The sequence below is a fragment of the Phalacrocorax carbo genome, chromosome Z (assembly GCF_963921805.1).
Source record: "Phalacrocorax carbo chromosome Z, bPhaCar2.1, whole genome shotgun sequence".
In the NCBI taxonomy this organism is placed as follows: Eukaryota; Metazoa; Chordata; class Aves; order Suliformes; family Phalacrocoracidae; genus Phalacrocorax; species Phalacrocorax carbo.
In genome coordinates, this window is record NC_087548.1 from 41,070,286 (window position 1) to 41,088,000 (window position 17,715).

General features: G+C 37.8%; 1 protein-coding gene across 3 annotated transcripts in view; it reads right to left on the reverse strand.

Annotated features, from left to right (window-relative positions):
- Positions 1–17,715, reverse strand: part of PRUNE2 (prune homolog 2 with BCH domain) — a 144,840-nt gene that overhangs the window by 22,797 nt on the left and 104,328 nt on the right. For all 3 annotated transcript variants that reach the window (XM_064438313.1, XM_064438312.1, XM_064438311.1), the window contains 3 exons: positions 8,164–8,243; positions 7,047–7,247; positions 2,740–2,916 (listed from right to left, as the gene is read on the reverse strand). In XM_064438313.1, coding sequence (XP_064294383.1) covers positions 2,740–2,916; positions 7,047–7,247; positions 8,164–8,243 — 458 coding nt within the window. The remainder of the gene's footprint in view (positions 1–2,739; positions 2,917–7,046; positions 7,248–8,163; positions 8,244–17,715) is intronic.

Here is a 17,715-nt window from a genome sequence, read left to right on the forward strand (position 1 = left end):
AATACTACTCTCTATTACGTTTCCATTTTCTCAATAGATCCAAATACTTCCAGAGAGACAGTACTCATTTCACCTATCCCATCCTGGCTTATCCCTTAGCTAAATCATTACGGAATAAAGTGGAGTCTTCTTTCCCTTCAGCTTTACAAATAGGGAAGAGATTTCCTTCCTTCCATAAATTAAAAAATCTTTAAAAGACTTTCAGGACAATTATATCATGCTGCCATAAAGCAATCTGTCCAGCGGGCTCAGGAGTTTGGCAGCGAGAGCATACTGTGGCAGGTGTGTCCACTAAATTACACAGCACAGTTTGCAGTTCATGTAAAGCAAAACGATTACGTGTAGATTCCACCTAACTGCACACAGAAGAAAAACCCACAGTTAAATCTAAGCCATTTTTTCTTACACGTGTTTGTAGACAAGGAACCCAAGGGAGAAATGCTTTTTAATTCATCACAAGAAGCCAGTAAAAGCCATTTGCCCAATTCTCAGCCTATACAAAAAGACAGATCTCTAAGAAATTTCTCCATCAACATATGTGGAAGCCAATCTCACACCTAGACTGCCAAGTCTACTTTCCCCCTTCCTATTTTGTGGCTACCACCTACATTCTGCATTTGGTGTTAGCTGTCATTTGGCAGGGAGGAATGTTCAGTAGATCATTGAATCATCAAAAGATACTTGGCCTGACTTCCAATTAACTAATTTTAGCCAGAATCTGTGCTTAATCTTGAGGTTAAAGGAAAGATTTCTGGCCCTCTAAAGCACTCCAAAGATCATAAAGTATTGCCAAAGGGAATATCATACCAAATGGGCCTAGCTGCCACAATGTAGAAACTGTTCAAACTGCCCAAAGTTTTCCCATGACCCATGCATCAAAACTTCTTTTTTTTTCACACCTTAGTCTGCCACTTCATAAACACAGTATTTAATCCAGTCCTTAACTCACTTTGATGTGGCAAAATTCCCAGTTTAGCCAGTGGTGGGCTGAAACTTATCATTGCATCTCACACTATTTAATTTACAATGGCTAAGTTACTGACCAGCACCCATTCAAAAGTAAAGGAAACTTAATGTTCTTTGTCTTAGATTTGAGTGATTTAACAAAACAAGATGCCAGACATGTAAAATTTTAATCCTGAGCTGAATGACCTAGACTCCCATCAATAACTGTGCATTATACGCACTTCACAGTTGCCATCAGGGATACCTGCCACTGGGACTAGTCCTTGTTCAACAGTCAAGCAATGCTCACTTAAGAGCTACTTCTCCACTCACTAAAATGGACTGAAATTTGTTTTTCATAAAAGCTGGTATAAATATAAACATCAGCATCTAGTAAGAACTATACATGACAGTTTTCACCACAAATGTACCTAGACTAGTTTACAGCATACAAACAAAATATAAATAAACACCATTAGCAAGGTCTCAAAGTATTTTGTGTTTGTTTCCTAAATTATGCCACCTGTGCCTGTTTGCTAAACTGTGTCTGTGGTGTCATCACATTCATAAATCTTTGATGGTGTTGTTATAGTGGGAAAATGCTTGGAGGATCAAATGTTTTTATTAATTCTGACTAAACCTTCTGCATACTGGCCACTGTGAACATCTGTAGGCTAGCATTTACCTGCTTTTAATGTAAGTGTGAAAAACTGAGGACCACATCCTGAGGTAATATAATTAACTATAATTTATTTATGCTAATTTTATTAGATAGAGATTCAACACTGAAAATATACTGGAAACAATGGTTTACCTCTAAATTATGTTACGGATCAGGAACACTGTGACAGAAGCATCCCTATATAAACTCACAAATCTTACCTATGCAATGCCAGGTTACCTGCCTCGGTTTTTGCAGGAATAGAACAACTCATCCTTACTTAATACCTTTCTTAACAGCTGGCAAACAGTGTCCCCATAACATATAGAGTACAAAGATAATCTAAACCTGAGACACTGAGGAAAAGGCACTTAGAAAGCTTTGCTTCATTTTCTTCCTTCAGTATCTATAGTACTATTTATACATTTGAATTAATTTAGACAGAAGCGTGCTAGTAACACCAGAACTACAAATTCTCTGAGGAGGTTAGGAGCAGATGAGCAAAGGAGACAATATAGCAAGCATGTGAGGTCATTTTCCTTCTTCAAACGTTTTCTTTGACATGCTATTTGATAATCATTAACATGAAAAAAAACCTAAAAACCAGTTTCTGGTGAAATGTTATCCGCTGACAACTATAAATGGAAGAAAAATAACATAAGGAGCTTAGCAGACGAATAGAAGCCCCAGGGGAAACCGTATTTTTTTTCTTTTGCCACTGTACTTGTTTAGATCTGTGCACCCACACACATCATTCAGTAAATCACAGAGCACTATACTTCCTTGTGCAAAAGTTTTTGACAAAATCCACAGAATAAAGTTTTCATTTTTTTTTCCTGTAGAACAAAAGTCTTTTTCCTTACTCTAAGACAGTTTTAGCCTACAATGACCAGACTGCTACTGACACACGTATGTCAGTTTATTTGTTGTTCCTGAAATAGCTCTGTATTTAAATTACTCACTAGTCATTGCCACATTGAATCAAAAGCCGGCTTGATTTCAGTGATGGCTGAAAAATAAACTCTGTCTCCCCTTGCCAGTATGATAACTGAACTAAAATAGAAACAAATCATGCTCAGTAAAGCATGATTTTTTTACATCAATCTAAAAAAATGCATTCAGGGTTTTCCTACCTCCATGTGAAATGACCTTTTTGTAAGGTTCAATGACTTTCATGTCAATTCTTTGTTCTTGTTCTCCAATAACTACTGTTCTCCATAACCTGTTGTCCTCTCGCTCCTCTTCAGCAGTGTACTCTGGAATTGATTCAGACTCCTCCTGAGAAGCATCCTTAGTGGCAGTCTGCTCTTCTGAAAAATAAAATTGTATGTATTACATTTTCCAGTAAAAGATCTAAATATTTTGTCTGTTACATACATTTGAAATGGATGACTGAAATCAACTGGATTTTTATAGCGCTATCCTGGGCCTGCACTGGTATAAATTAGAGCAGCATTTTATCATCTAACAGTTAGTAAATGAGAAGTTTCCATTTTTTTGAAAGTTTCATCATTATGAACATAAAAGGAACAGCAGCAATTTTCAGTATGCAGAATACTGCCAAGGGATTTTTGCAATTTTGGATCCAGTTAGTAAAAGTGATCAGCTGGTCACTGCACAGTAGGTCTCTAAAAATCTTTGTGTTGCAGGTATGAGAACTACACTAAAAAGCAAAACAGTGAACTAAAAGTGGACACACCAATGCTTCTTGCCTTGAGAGGAATTACCACAGAGCTACAGCTTTTCAACTTTCTCCCAGTTTGTCTCCAATCTCTTCACATCTGGCATCAGCATATATGAAGAATGCCCATCTTCCTCTGCTTTGGTCATGAGATAATGCTGACTCCTCATATAAGTACAGTATTCACCTCCCCCAGGGTCTTTCGGTAGAGTTTTAATACCAGTTCCCTCCTGATGTGAAGTACAGAGCAGCCAGACAATCTGGCCTGTTCTTACCAGCAACCATGAGAGTTATCAAGGAATATCAAGCTCCCCAGAACACAAAAAAAGCTTTGAACTTTTTTTTAAAAATATGAATTAGGTTGATCACACATTTGTTGTTATAGTAGGATTAACAAAGTCTGAATTTCTACCACTGCCCATCTTGTATTTTCTGTCTCTAACACAAAGTACTCTTAGGGAATAATACTGGCAGAAGGTCCCCTCTCCTTAGGTAGAATCTCCCATGTGCAACACAAGCTGAGTCTATCACCGATTCTTTTCTTTACCTAATTCCTGCCTGCTGGAATCTTGCAAGAAAGCAGTAATATTTCACCTCCTGGCCTAACCAGCTGATGAGTTAAAAATGGATTCAAGTAAAATTGTATTAGTGGTAGCAACATGGATGGAAGACCAAGAAATACATACATGTGCATATATAACATGACGACACAAGCATTTTTCCTTAGGAAATGCAAATAAAGGGAGTGTGAGAAGATCTAACAGGCTGCAAAAGGAGATTTTTTTCAAGTATACTATTTCAAATTGGTTTAACAGTTGCCGCTCAGTAGATTATCTATTGTGGAACTGAAATATGTATTTATGCCTTCTCACGGTAAAATGCTCATGATGTTTAATAATGTACTTAGCATTCAGTTTTGAAATATCATGTATTCTATGATATTGGAAATAAGCTTAGAAAATGCATAACCTCACTCTCTCCAAACCTAGAAATCTTAATGCAATTTTGTATTACGTCAATTTTGCAAAGGTACCATGAAAAACAATATGAAACCTACACACATGCAGTCAAACTATGCAAATTTTGACAGGCCATCACAGGGTGGTCCATTCATTTAAGGATATAGGGTCCCCAAGGGATGACACTATGCAGCTCAGGGCCTTTCAGAATACATAGATGGGATTATCAGAATAGCCTAGGAAAATTGTCTAGTCAGCTGGTTCCTCGGAGGACAGAAAGAGCATGACTGAGGGAGAGAACTGAAGCTGGCAGAACTGCTTTAGTGAAAAGAGGCTGGGCTAGGTAACAGACAGGCTAATGCTAAAACTGTATTTAGGGTTTAATAATTCTTTGTTTTGTTAGTGAAATTGCAAATGAGAAAAAACATGAAAAGAGCCTCATAAAATTTGTGATTCTGGAACTGGTCAAATTAATTATTTTTTGATAGAAATGGTACTAGATCACCTCTTCCTGACAAAGTGGCTACACTTTACTGCCTGGAGTGTTGATTTTGCAGAGAAAGATGCACCAGTGTGAAATTCAGAAAGGAAATAAAGATTTGCAGACAAAGTAATAAACACTTTTTTACTTTCCAAATAATGCTGATTTGGGAGGAGACCTTCATCACTATGCGAAACATACGGTTTCAGAACATGCAATTTTTATGTTGTCAAATGTAATAATCACAAAAATCTCATTTCAGAAACAAGAGCAGGTTCTGAAAGAGAATGTTTAAATGTAAAGTATTAGTGACAAAAAAACCCGCTGTGACACTCATGATCAATCAGTCCCTAAACAAGTCAGGTGCTAGTTTAAGACAAGTACATTAGTATTTCTGCTCTCATCTATTTTGTTACACATTGCAGTTGTGGTGATTCTTCTTCACCATTCTTTTATACACATAGGTTTCAGTATTTCTTGTATTACAGAGCTTTCCAATGATGAGGTGGACCCCTGAAGCATGACAACAGTCTTGCTTTTTTCAGTCGCCTATTATAGTTCAAGTGGACCTTCAGCAGTCTGAGCATGACAAGCTAAAAATCAGTTCTCTATGGTCTCAACAGCCACATCTTCTCAGTATTTACTTCCCTGGCTTTGGCACAACAGTCTAGAAACACTGATCTGTGGGAGGTAATGAGTGCTGGTAGCAGCAGAGCGCATACTGATTAACAGGAGAGTAACAGAAGTATGAAGATAACTAAGGCTATTTACCATGCAAATAAACCATTCTGCACTAGTTCTTATGACTACACTCTTAGCTATCAGATTCATATAATATATAGCCTACCTATTTTATTGCCAGCTTATTTTCTAACCTTCTGTTCCTGGCTCATCTAAGTGGAGGACATTTTGCCGATTAAGTATGTCTACATTCAAACTACACAACTTAAAAATATACCAAAAACACAGATACCTTGAGTTCTTCACTTAGGACTTCAGGGAAACTGGCCCAACTTCAGCAATTGAACAAATTATCACATTTAGAAAGCAGCAAAAAAAGCTGGGGAGAAATGCTTGCCATAAATACAACTGCCACCAAAATCACTGGTGTTGAATTTATTTACTTGAGGGCTTAAAGGCAAAATCTGTTCCACTGCAGACAGAGGTTTTTGCTCTCACACAGTGGTCACAACAGTGTAAACCTGCAAGCACGCACTGCTCTGGTGTGAGCGTGTGAGCGCATGCGTGCATGCATGTGTGTGTGTGTGTATTAATTTTAACCTTTGTGACAAAATCTTCTACCCATCAAGCAACTATCACTATGCTCTGCATCTACCTATAAGGATATCAGCCTTCTAATGAGAAGTGACATTAGAGATGCTCATGCATGACTGAGTACACAGTAATGCCTCTTTGGCAATGTCACTTTAAACTGATGCAACTGTTCTTGTATGCTTGAAAGACCATACAATTTTTGAATCATCGTGACTGACCTCGCTAGCAATAGAGAATTTAAATGCAAGGGAAAATTCAGTTTAAATTGATCCATTTTTGAAGCTTCTTTCTGTTGTAGATTGTAAAATGGTCACAACTAATTTCCCCTCAAATAGCTTATGATCTCTATGTATTTCCATTAGTGAATACAGTTCTTATATGGTTCTTAAGGTACTAGCAAGGAATGAGTGTTTACGTCAGGAGGGTAAGTAAATTGAGTAAGACAGCGTAAAACACTTTTATACCACATGAGAGAAAATCATTAATATGTGAAGAAAGAGTGAAGTATCCATTGCACACTTCAGGGTGTATCTATACTGTACAAGTAGCCCTGCTGGGAAAGCATATTTAAGTTGGTGGAATAAGGAATTCTGTTGTTCCACCACCTGAGCTAGCTTTATCATGCCATGCACACACCTTCCATGTCTCAGCTTTCCAACCACACATGGGAATGAAAAAAAGACTGTTTTCACTAACAAAACCCCTCTCTCACCGTGCTGCATCTACTTCATTTATACTGCAAGCTCTTTGATGCAGCTTATGTCAGCCAACACATTCTGCACAATGTTATATCCCTAGGTACTACTGATGTAACTGTAATCTAGAGCTAGCCAGAGCTGCACGGAGGTGCAGTTAGCTATAGCATTCTCTACAACAGAGAGCAACTGCTTTCTCCTTCTTGAACAACTCTTTTCAGACAAGTCCTATGGTACTGGACAAAGACAGGACTTTGAAATTGATTCTCTCTAGGTAGCTCTTCTTATTTTTTTTTGATCAGCTGTACTACGTCTTTCTGAACTCTACATTTACAGTCTTGAACATTACCTTGTCCGGTGTATTCAAAAGAGTCTGCTTCATCAGGAGTGTCAAGGTCATCGACATTGATGTCGATTTCGTCTGGCGTATCCAAATTATCATCAGAAAGTATTGACCCTTCACTCTGGTCCAAAGAGAGATTGATATTTGGAGCAGTGAGCTTTATCCTTCTGGGGTGGGAGCCGTTAAGGTCAAGAGAATTGGGAGGTTCTGAAAAAAGAGGAAGAAAAAAAAGAACTTTATTGCCTCCATGTACAGATCATCTCCCAGATACTTAACAATCACCTTCAAACACACTGGGACAGATCAATTTTAGTAACACCAAGCCATTTGAGACCACCTAACATAAAACATAAATACCAAGATTAATGTTTAAAGAAATATAACAAGCATCTCCACAAATGGCAGATATAGCTGGGAGCTTTTAAATTATGCAAACTCCAGATTCACTTTTTTGCAATCATCAGATGAAAATCAAGCCATGGACATGCTCTGACCAACAATGTTTAAAAATTTAAAGAGCAATATAAAAGTCATTGGAGTCATGAACCAAGACATTGCTGAATCCTGGAAAAATTCATATGAGTGAAAATCCACTGTAAACATTTGTTTTCTTATGCACTTGGTGCTATTCAAATGGTGCTGATTTGCAAGTAACTATGTCTTCAGTTTTAACTATATAATATTTATTCAATACAGTAACAGAAGTTAAAATACCTCTGAGTCTCTTAATCAGTCTTAAATAGAAGTAGTCTTCAACAAGACAAAAGCTAGGTTTGTCTTTGCCACTTGCCACTGCATTGTGTGGCACATTTCAAGTTGTTCTGTCTGAAGTATTCTAACTTAGTTCACTTAGACAGTAGTCAAATATAAGATAAATAACAGAGATTACTTAAACTTCACATAGACTAAACAAGTTATCACAACAATGCACGAGAGAAAACAGCACACTACAATTATAATATCTCAAGTGAAGAAGAAAATTGACTAAATAAAGCAAAGTTAACACTTTTTATTTCTAACACTGAACTGATTCTTTACCAGCACAGAAACATCCTTCTTACTGCATAATTAAATGCCAAGGGGATAAGAAAAAATTAAGAAAATGAGGAACAGCTTCTCTCACCAGGTCTCATCTCTGTAGAACTGGGGCTTAGTATGCCCTGAGCAAAGGGGATGTCCATTCCCACATACTCTTGTACCAACCTGAGGGGTTAAAATACAAAGCAGAGTCTTAAAGAGATGCACAGGTTGACCTTGCTATCAATACAGCTCATGTGATCTCATACAGAACTGAAATTTTCCTCAACATAGCCACTACTGAAGTCTGATCAAAAATTGATATAAGTGAGAAACAAACACAGCTGTGGCAATTCTACTGTGCAGTTCTTACCCTTTATTTATGCACATCTGTTGAGCCTTTGGAGACTACAGATCACACAAAAGCACTTTTACTTGGACCAAGACATAGCACTGAATAATAACAGGCTGGCAAACATCAAAGTTTCTCATTTTGTACAAATGAAGTTGGTCTTTGGTCATCTAGCAAACCAGATGCACCATTGCAGGGAGCTTCAGCTACTCTTTGCAAACAGCACGCCACAGTTAAGGGTTCCATAACAGTATTTTCATTGCCGTACATACAGTTACTGTATAGCAAAAAATGAGATGAGTGACTTTTTTCATTCTTTTGATATAATTTGTGCTTTAGCACAATGCTGACTCAAATCAGTCATTTTGCAAGACTGAAACAGTGATGTCCTGCATTGAATAACTACAGAAAGCACAAAAGTGAGAATTAAAACTACATCACAGATTTTCAAAGACTAAGATGTTGCACAATACCCTACCTAGACTCGATTTTAAGGAAGATACTAAGAAATTATATTTAACTTACCTACATAAGTCTAGGTATTAAGAGGTGAAAATAACAACGAAGGTGTTTGACTGTTTAAAGCAAATTGACTTGAACTGTTTTCATGTCTATTTTCCATTCAAGTATTTTACAAAATACTTGCTGGGAGGATGATTCAACTGCAGATAAGAAACATGCTATATTTCCAGGACCCTCTTGACAGCTTCCAAAGTATATGCATTAAAAATGTATGACTCAAAAAAAGCTTTATTTTATCAAAATAATTATACATTTTTCCTATATTCCTGTTCCAAACTCTTTAATTTTTAAAAAATAATTTCTACTTTCACAAAAGCTGGAGAACAGATAATTTTTACACTTTGATAAACAGAGCTGTGATGAGATCAAAGAAGGAACTTTTCCCTGCCATGGCATCAGCTAGCTCTATTCTGAAGGATTTGGCTGAACAGGTCTGAACAGGCTTGGCTTGTCGCTCCTGCAGTTTCTTCCTATCCTTACTTTTTCCATGGGGACTACCCTCATTATTTACTGTGTATAGACAAGAATCTTCTGGGCAATCAATGCACCAGAGTATAGTTTTGTAATTTCTTGTTATTGTCATATTAATTATATAAAAACATGTACATGTAGGCCTGCCTACAAGTGAGCCAAAGGCTTTACCACGCTTAAAGTTGCGAAAGATCTTTACCTCAAGCCCAATACTATCAAGTTCCCAATACAGACAGGCAAATTAGTGAACTCCCACTTTTCGTGTGAGGCCACAGAGAATACAGACAATATAAAGCTAGGGTCAAACACGTTTGTGCTGCTCAACTCATGACCAGGCCTTCTCTCCCAATAAAAGCAGACACATATTAATCTTGCTAATATTACCAGATTTATCCCCACATACTGTAGAGTATGTCTTTCACAAATACAGAGATTAACTGCTTAATGATATCCATAAAACACGCCCATTCTGGAATATATTTAATTATTGTCAAATAAGGATTGAAATATTCTTTTTCTTTGGATACACAATAGAACAGTAGAGAAATTTGATCAAAGTATCCTACTCATGAATAAAATGAATGGCACAAATTGTCTGTAATGTACCACTTCTTTTTTTTCTGCTCTGTAGCATCACCTGTGTTCAGAAGCTGTACCGAAAACTGATACACAGAATACCACCACAGTTTACTTAGAAAAGGTAAATAAATCATTAGAGCCTTTGGCTTTTTTTTGTGTCTATTCAATTCATAGTAAAATAAGTGTAATGAGGTCTTATTTATTAATCTGAACTTAACAGAGACAAATCTGAATTCTAAAGAAGCGCTCTAAGTAACAGCCGGATAAGGGAAGAAACCATTGTGGAGGAAACAGTGCCGGGGAAGGATGAATACTACTAATCCATTTTAAATTCAGATTAAGATTTTATTTGGGGCTTTATTAACCTTTTCAAATATAAAACTATGAAAAGTTCTTGCATTAAAGCAGCTCAGGACTACTTAGATGATGACTTATGGGTACTCAAATTGTATAGGTTGGCTGGTCTGAACATGGTTTTGATACTTATATATAAACATTCATTTGTAAAACCTCTTACAGCCTTATCACACCAAATAAGAATTCCTTACTGAACAAGCTTCAGAAATCACTGCAGGAAATTATTTGAAAGGAAATGGTCTTCTTTCAAGTTGTGTGAAGAGTGAACTACAGGACGACAGTGTATTTTCAGGCTTTCTGTATTAAAAAGAGACAGTATTCTCTGCAGTAAGCCTGTAAAAATGAGCAGAATGAAGATCTCTGTATGACAAGAGCATAAGTGAGTTTTATATACTCTATCCCTACAGAAACAGTGACAATTATAATCTGAAAAAAGCAATTTCCCACAAGTAATAAATTCAGGATTTTGAGAGTTGCCTAAAATTTTTGCAATGCTTAGGACAGAATTATCCTGACATTTTTAGGATTGCCTCAAGACTGCTTTTCTCCCTGTGGCGTCCTTATCTTTTTTTAAAAAATGTGTATGTACTTGGAGCTGGCATTGCTGCTTTCTCCAGAATCTCTTACAATTTCACAATATAAATTTCAAACGTTCTGCTCTCAGTGGGACCACTACTGCTGAGTTAAACCAGAATTTTATATTACAGCTGTGTTTACAAGAATGGTACATTTCTAGGGGATTGTAAGATAAATGTGCTTCATATCCTTTTGTTTTAATTTCTACTGAAATACAGCTACTGCTACAGGCAATATACTCAAAAATACCCCTCACGTAGGGATTACAAGTAAACAGCATCAGAATTTGTCTGAAAATCTCTAAATTCACTTTGATGGCACAGTGTTTTTAGTGTCAATAATCCATATCATTCATATTGGGATATTTGGTTTGGGAAGCAAGAGCCTGCAATCCTAAAAGACCTGGGACAAGGTAGGCCATTAAAAATCGGTTCAAGCCTAGTTACAAAAGCATTGCTGACACAAGGTTATCCATTGTATTTTCAATCACATAAAAGATGGTATCACCTTTCAGAATTTTTTTAGCTGAGATTAGCTTTTTTTAAATTGTGTCAGTTTCTCAGTTACTGTCAAATAAAAAGTCAATAGGCTTTTTGGAAAGAGTCTGACTCTGGAGTTAGTAATCCTTTTCCCACATCCCTCGTGTTTCATCCAAACAGATTAAAGACTCCTTACCAGTCATACATACTCTTATGTTTTGTGAGAGTTCATATATTTTAAAAGCCATTGTTAATATTTGTTCAATCATAAATTAATAGGCAATACAGGCATCTTCCAAACCTGGTGCGTTTAGAAAGCCAGTCACAGAGCATGGCTCTGTGACATAGTACTCAACAAACAGCTCCAGACTCCCCATCAGTGTGAGAATGAGCAAGATATGGACAAAGTTCATTTTCTGCAGACATAGCTCCCCATTTTCTAATGGATTTCGAGAGCATCCTATGCTCAGCAGCTCAACACCTTCCACAGTAATTTCTGGCTGCGCACAAGCTCTCAACAGAGCTCAGTAGGAACCCCAATAATGGAAGATGGACTCCAGAAATTTAAATTAAGCAACTACCTCCTCTTCCTTTCCGCAGGCTACTTCACCAGTGACTAATGACAGGACCTGAGGGAATGGCAGGAAGATGTGCCAGGGGAGGGTCAGGTTGGGTATTAGGAAAAGGTTCTTCACCCAGAGCATGGTGGAGCTCTGGAACAGGCTCCCCAGGCTGGTAGTCACGGCACTGGGCCTGACAATATTCAAGAATAACTTGCACAATGCCCTCAGACACCTGGTGTGAATTTTGTGGTTGTCCTGTGCAGGGATGGGAGCTCGACTCAGTGATCCTTGCGGGTCCCTTCCAACTCAGGACATTCAGAGGCAGAGACATACTTCTGAAGTTCTGACTTACAAAATTCCATGCCTTCCATACAGCTGCAACTGATGCCAGGGATGATGTGGCCAAAAGTATTAGAAAAACAAAACACTTGGGTTTTTTTCCTTGTAATGAATGCTCCTTATTGAAGAAGTAAATGAAGTTACTTTAGAACACTCCTTCTAATCAGAGGTTACTGGACTGATTAAAAAAAAAGGATCTTTCACTCAGAACAGAGGTCAAAGTCAAATAGGCTTTTTGTGTCATAAATTACTTCTTTTATGTGGTACACAGACCAGTCATTTAAGGATCAGCTGCACAGGGAATCAAGTTACTGCATATTTGCTTTGATAACTCAGGTCTACATACTTGTTCAGAAGTAGCTAAAACTCCCGTTTCTCAAAGGTGGATCAAAGAAAGATACCAAATTCTTATGAAAGCAGGAGAGAGAGGCTGGGGGGTGCAATTCTTTCCTTGCTCTTTGTTGGTTCAGATATTCTTACAGCTCAATAAATTAATAATCTTTAAATAATTCTTAGTGCTGCCTCAAATCAGTATTTCTCAGGAAAAAAAAATATCCTTCCTGACTTTTCTAGGTACAGCAGCATTCTGCTATTTTGGAAAGAGAAGCTCTGAATATTCACAGCAATATCTCATAATCCCTATGGGCTGTGCTGCCTCACCCTTGTGTCATATGTGATATATCACCAGTTTCTCAAGCTGCTCTGCTACTATTACATATCAGGAAGTTATTTTCTTTAGTCTGAAACAATCTCTCCAATAGGTTGTTCTGAACAAATACGTACAACCTGCAAAACAGAGCAACATTAATCCAACAGTGAACACCACCTTTCTAAAATTAATCTCTCCATTCCAACACACCACAACTTGCTCACCAGCTAGACTTTAAATCTTATGCATTTTCCAGGCTTCTGTACTCACTAATGCAAAAGTTTAATCTCAAGTGGTGCCCACAACTGCCGAACACTCTTTCTATATAAGTAAATCGTGTTTCTTCCATGCTGTTCCCTCTATACACAGAAATACTTCTGTACGTAAATTTTGACATGATGTTGAAGGTTTGCATAAAGTTTCAAAGCATGATTAGTAAAAGGAATGACATGGATGAAACCACCTCAGCATCTATTAATAGATGCTTGTTTTGGAAACTAAATGGGAGGAGGGAGATGAAGTACAATGAAAAGATTATTCAGAGACTAGACATTTGGCTTTTTTCATATTCTCAAATTCCACACATTACACAGGTACACCCTGGTCTTGGATGAAATAAAAGTCCTGCTCATGGCCCACTGTCTCATTAGTTGGCACTGAAAAATTGAGCTGTTTTGCGGAAGAATGCATTAACTGTGACCTTTTAGGTACAAAAACAAGGTAAGGGAACTTAAGTTGTTCCTCGAGTCATTTTGGCAGAACACAGGCAGCAAAAAGTACTTTTCCTTCAAACCCCTCCCTTCCTCACCCTGTTACACTGTCCTTATGCAAGCACAGAGACCAGGAAAGGAGAAGTGGGAACTTGAGGGATTGGACATTACAGCATCATATTTTCCTTGGAAAGCATGAAAAAGCCCATGGCGTTTATCCAGTAACGCCTGTCCACTGTCTCTGAGAGTGGCTCCATCTGAAAATGCCCTTGTGATTATGCAGGGTTTACGTGTTTTGCCAGGCCAAGGACAGAGCACACAATAAGCCTGTCTTTGACCCTTCCACTGACAGAGGTGACCTACTGATGGCTTTCACAGCATTTTGATTGCTCCACCTGGAGAATGTCTAAACTTTTTTGGACAAACTGAGAATGCTGTTCTTCAATACTCAGAAGCAATAAAAAGCCTCAGAAGTGGATCCTAATGCAAATCTATAAGCACTCCACAAATCAGAATTTACACCAAGGAAGAGCTGATACAAAGTGTTTCCTTAATTGTTATAGTCCTCCTCAGTTTACAGCTCTGTGCTAGAGATATTTATATAAATTTAAAGCCAAAATATCTCACCAGATAGCTGACTTACAAAGAATATTTTGATATCATCCATCTCTGTAGGTACTCCAACATTCACCTTACCTCATATAAAAGAACAGCAAAATCCATTCTATTACCACAATTAAACACTAGACACATAACTCCATTTTCAGAACAGAAACTGTTTTTGCATTTATATCCACATAAAACATCTTTCCCTTTGTTTCATATGTTACATATGCGTGTTCCAAGCTTGTGGCTTTTAATTGCTGTTCCGTTTCTGTTCAGAAACAGCTGAAGATTAGAAGTTCACTGACACTTGCTACAACAGCATGTTTTAAAATAACAGCAAGTACCTACTTTCTGAAATCATTACTCTTTCTTGGAATGCTCAGAAAAGGCAGAACATAGTAATTCTGTCCTTTGTTGTAAATAGAGAATGGTTCTTGTTATAGACACAACTCCATAAACCACAACTGAGATGTGTTCCTACAGAGACCTTTAATGCTAATGGACTAATAACAAAACCTAATTTAATGTGCATGTGTTTGCATTTTGATGCTTATTGTGCATGTAAGAACTGTTCTACAAGCAAAGTCAGAGAACTGTTGGACATACTTCAATATCAGCTGTGTTATAGCCAAGAGGAGATGCTATAGGAAATAAAGCATTAGTATATGAAGTTGAAAAATAAACCCTAACAAAATACGGGCTTTAGTCTGAAGAAAGTTTGATGAAAATACACAGGAAGCAACAGAGAAAGAAGCCAGTAACATTAGTCCCTGTGGAATAATCGCTGGAGGTGACTTAGAAATTAAACTTATGTTTTCAGAAAAGGTACAGCACTGAAGAAGCTGTCAGGGTGAAGTGCAGCTGACAGGTGAGGAATCCATTCCATGGAAGTTCCCTAGTAACCACAGATGTTGGCAATGCCAGAAGAACTTGGCGTACTGACTCTAAGAGGAGTTGTCCAGAGGGTGGAGCGATGTGGAGGCATCACGGCCAGGCCCTGTGATAAATGGGAACTCGAGGTACCATGGAGCTGGTACGCTGCACATTTGCCACCCTGGGCCAACAGTCCGTCATACTTTTGACAAAATACTGTCCTTTTGGTGAATTTTGCTCATTATAATATCAAAACACACCTCCATCCCAAAAGTTACCTGCCTCTAAGTTGCGACCACCCCTCACTGGGCATGCGCTTTGAATTTCTTCTAGTCTATGCTTTTAAAAGTAAAGTAAGAAAATTTTACACCAATCATAATAAAGGTATGTATGAGTAGAGTCACTCAAGCTCCACCTGATAAAAAATAGTATACAATGTGTGAAGAGAAAGAGGGTGTTAGGGAAGATACTATCGCATACCACTCTGACTTGTGGGACAAGTCGATGGGCTGAGCCTCTCCTCCCCCACACTGGGATGCCTTTGGGTAAGATTGGGTGCCTCTGTAGAGTCACTTTAAATTCCTAACATTAGAGTTGCTTTGTTTCATATTAGAGTTGCTTCATATTTGTTTAGAATACTTGTAGCCTAGCAGTGTACTCATATCTTTGGTATTTATGTGTGTTTTGTAACCAGCAATCTTATCACCGCTAATCCAAAGAACCTGTGTATCTGTTGCTTTAATAAATTGTACTATTCATAAATCTAGCTGTGATTGTTCTCATTGAACGTGACTGGCCTGGGCATCTGCCAAATTAGTTACTAACAACAAATACTCTGATGAGTGGTTACTTCTACAACCCTTAGAAAATAAACCATTGACCAAGTCTGAGACTAAGACTGGACTTAGCCGCACCTAGACTCCTCTTGGAGGAGGAGTTTAGAAAGCAAACGGGTCCTGTCTGAACCTCGCGACTCAATGGTAGGGTCTTTTCCTAGCCACTCCTCAGACTTCTACCATTAACGCAACAGTCCCAAAAAAATCCAACTGGATTGTGCACTAAGAGAAGAAACCCATTCGCAAATGCATTCACTGAAAACAAACCCCAAAATTTCTTCCTAAAACTAGTCCTTTGCTACAAAACTTCTGGATAATAAACAAAAATTTGTACCATTGCCTACTCAGAGATAAAGGAGGCTGCAGTGTGAATTTTTTAGGTTCAGCAGAATTAACGATCCCTATACTGTAGTGGAGCATGCAACAAATCAGTGTCACATACACTGTGCAGAATTCAGTCAATATCAGTTACAGACTATGCTTCAACTTCATCCACATACCAAGCAAATGAGCATATTGGAGGGAATCCACTCTAGGATATGTGAGACTAGAAAAAAGTCATTACTTTTACTCAGAGCTGCGTAAAATAATCATACTGTATACAGGTGACTTGTAAAAATGGATTAATTTTATAACCTCCCGAGAGCTGCATTTAGCAACCATATGTTAGTACACCAAATTAACTGTCTTTCTATTGCTATTTATTTGGTAGCTCTTAATCACAAATTAGCTCAGGAAAAATCTATAGACTAAGCACTGGAATTTATGCATAGCATGAGACGTCTATTCCTATCTCTGGAAGCAACCCAAAAAACCTCCAAAAATAATTATCTGTGGTGCTTTGTTAGAGCCAAAAGCTTTATTAATCAAACATCTGTACAAATGTTAACTAATCATTGTCATACCGTTGCTCAGTAGATAAACACATGCTGATATTCCCATTTTACAGAAAAACATGTCACTTTCTCAATAGCTACAGAATAAACAATTGCTAAAAATTAGTAAAAGTCATAACTTCCTAGTTTTTCACACTTCACTCTTCAGATTTAAAGCTTCTTCTACTGATTATACTGTTACTTGATGTTTTTCATGTGCTGATTTTTTACTCCATCTTCAGCATCAAAGTTGGATGAAAAAGTTAGGCATGTCTGTAAGAGGTAATATTCTTACCGTAGGAAAACCCTATATTGTAGTCAGATGATTTAAACGGTTTGCATTTCAGTATGCTAACTGAAAACATGTTAAAATTCTCGCTTTGGACCACTGAATAAATTTTTTAACCATTCTTTATGAAAATGTTTCCTAGTCTCCAATCAACTTCACTGTTTATTATCCGTTTATCTAGCCATCTTTTTTCCTTGTTTTTCTTTTTAAATCTATAATGTAAGCCTCAATTTCTCCCAGGTAGCCACTCATAGTAGTAGGCTCTCCTGTCTGCTTTTATCAGTTAAAAAATAAAAGCCACTATTCTTAAGCACATGCTGCCGCTTTCACTGCTGCTAGGCAGCCACAGGCTGTCTGTCCTGACTCCTTGCCAGCTCCCTCCCCGTGACACAGTGCAAGAGAAGCAGGCAAAGCCAGGGAGGGATGCAGGAAGCCACGGAGGGACAAATCTAAGTAAATAGATGAATGATAATGGGGTTCACTAGTCTACTTCAGCAACCTTACGCATATGCCCATGGATGAGGAAGGCTTATGGAAGGAATCGAGGGGTCTAGGCTTCTTCAATTATCTGTGACTTCCAGC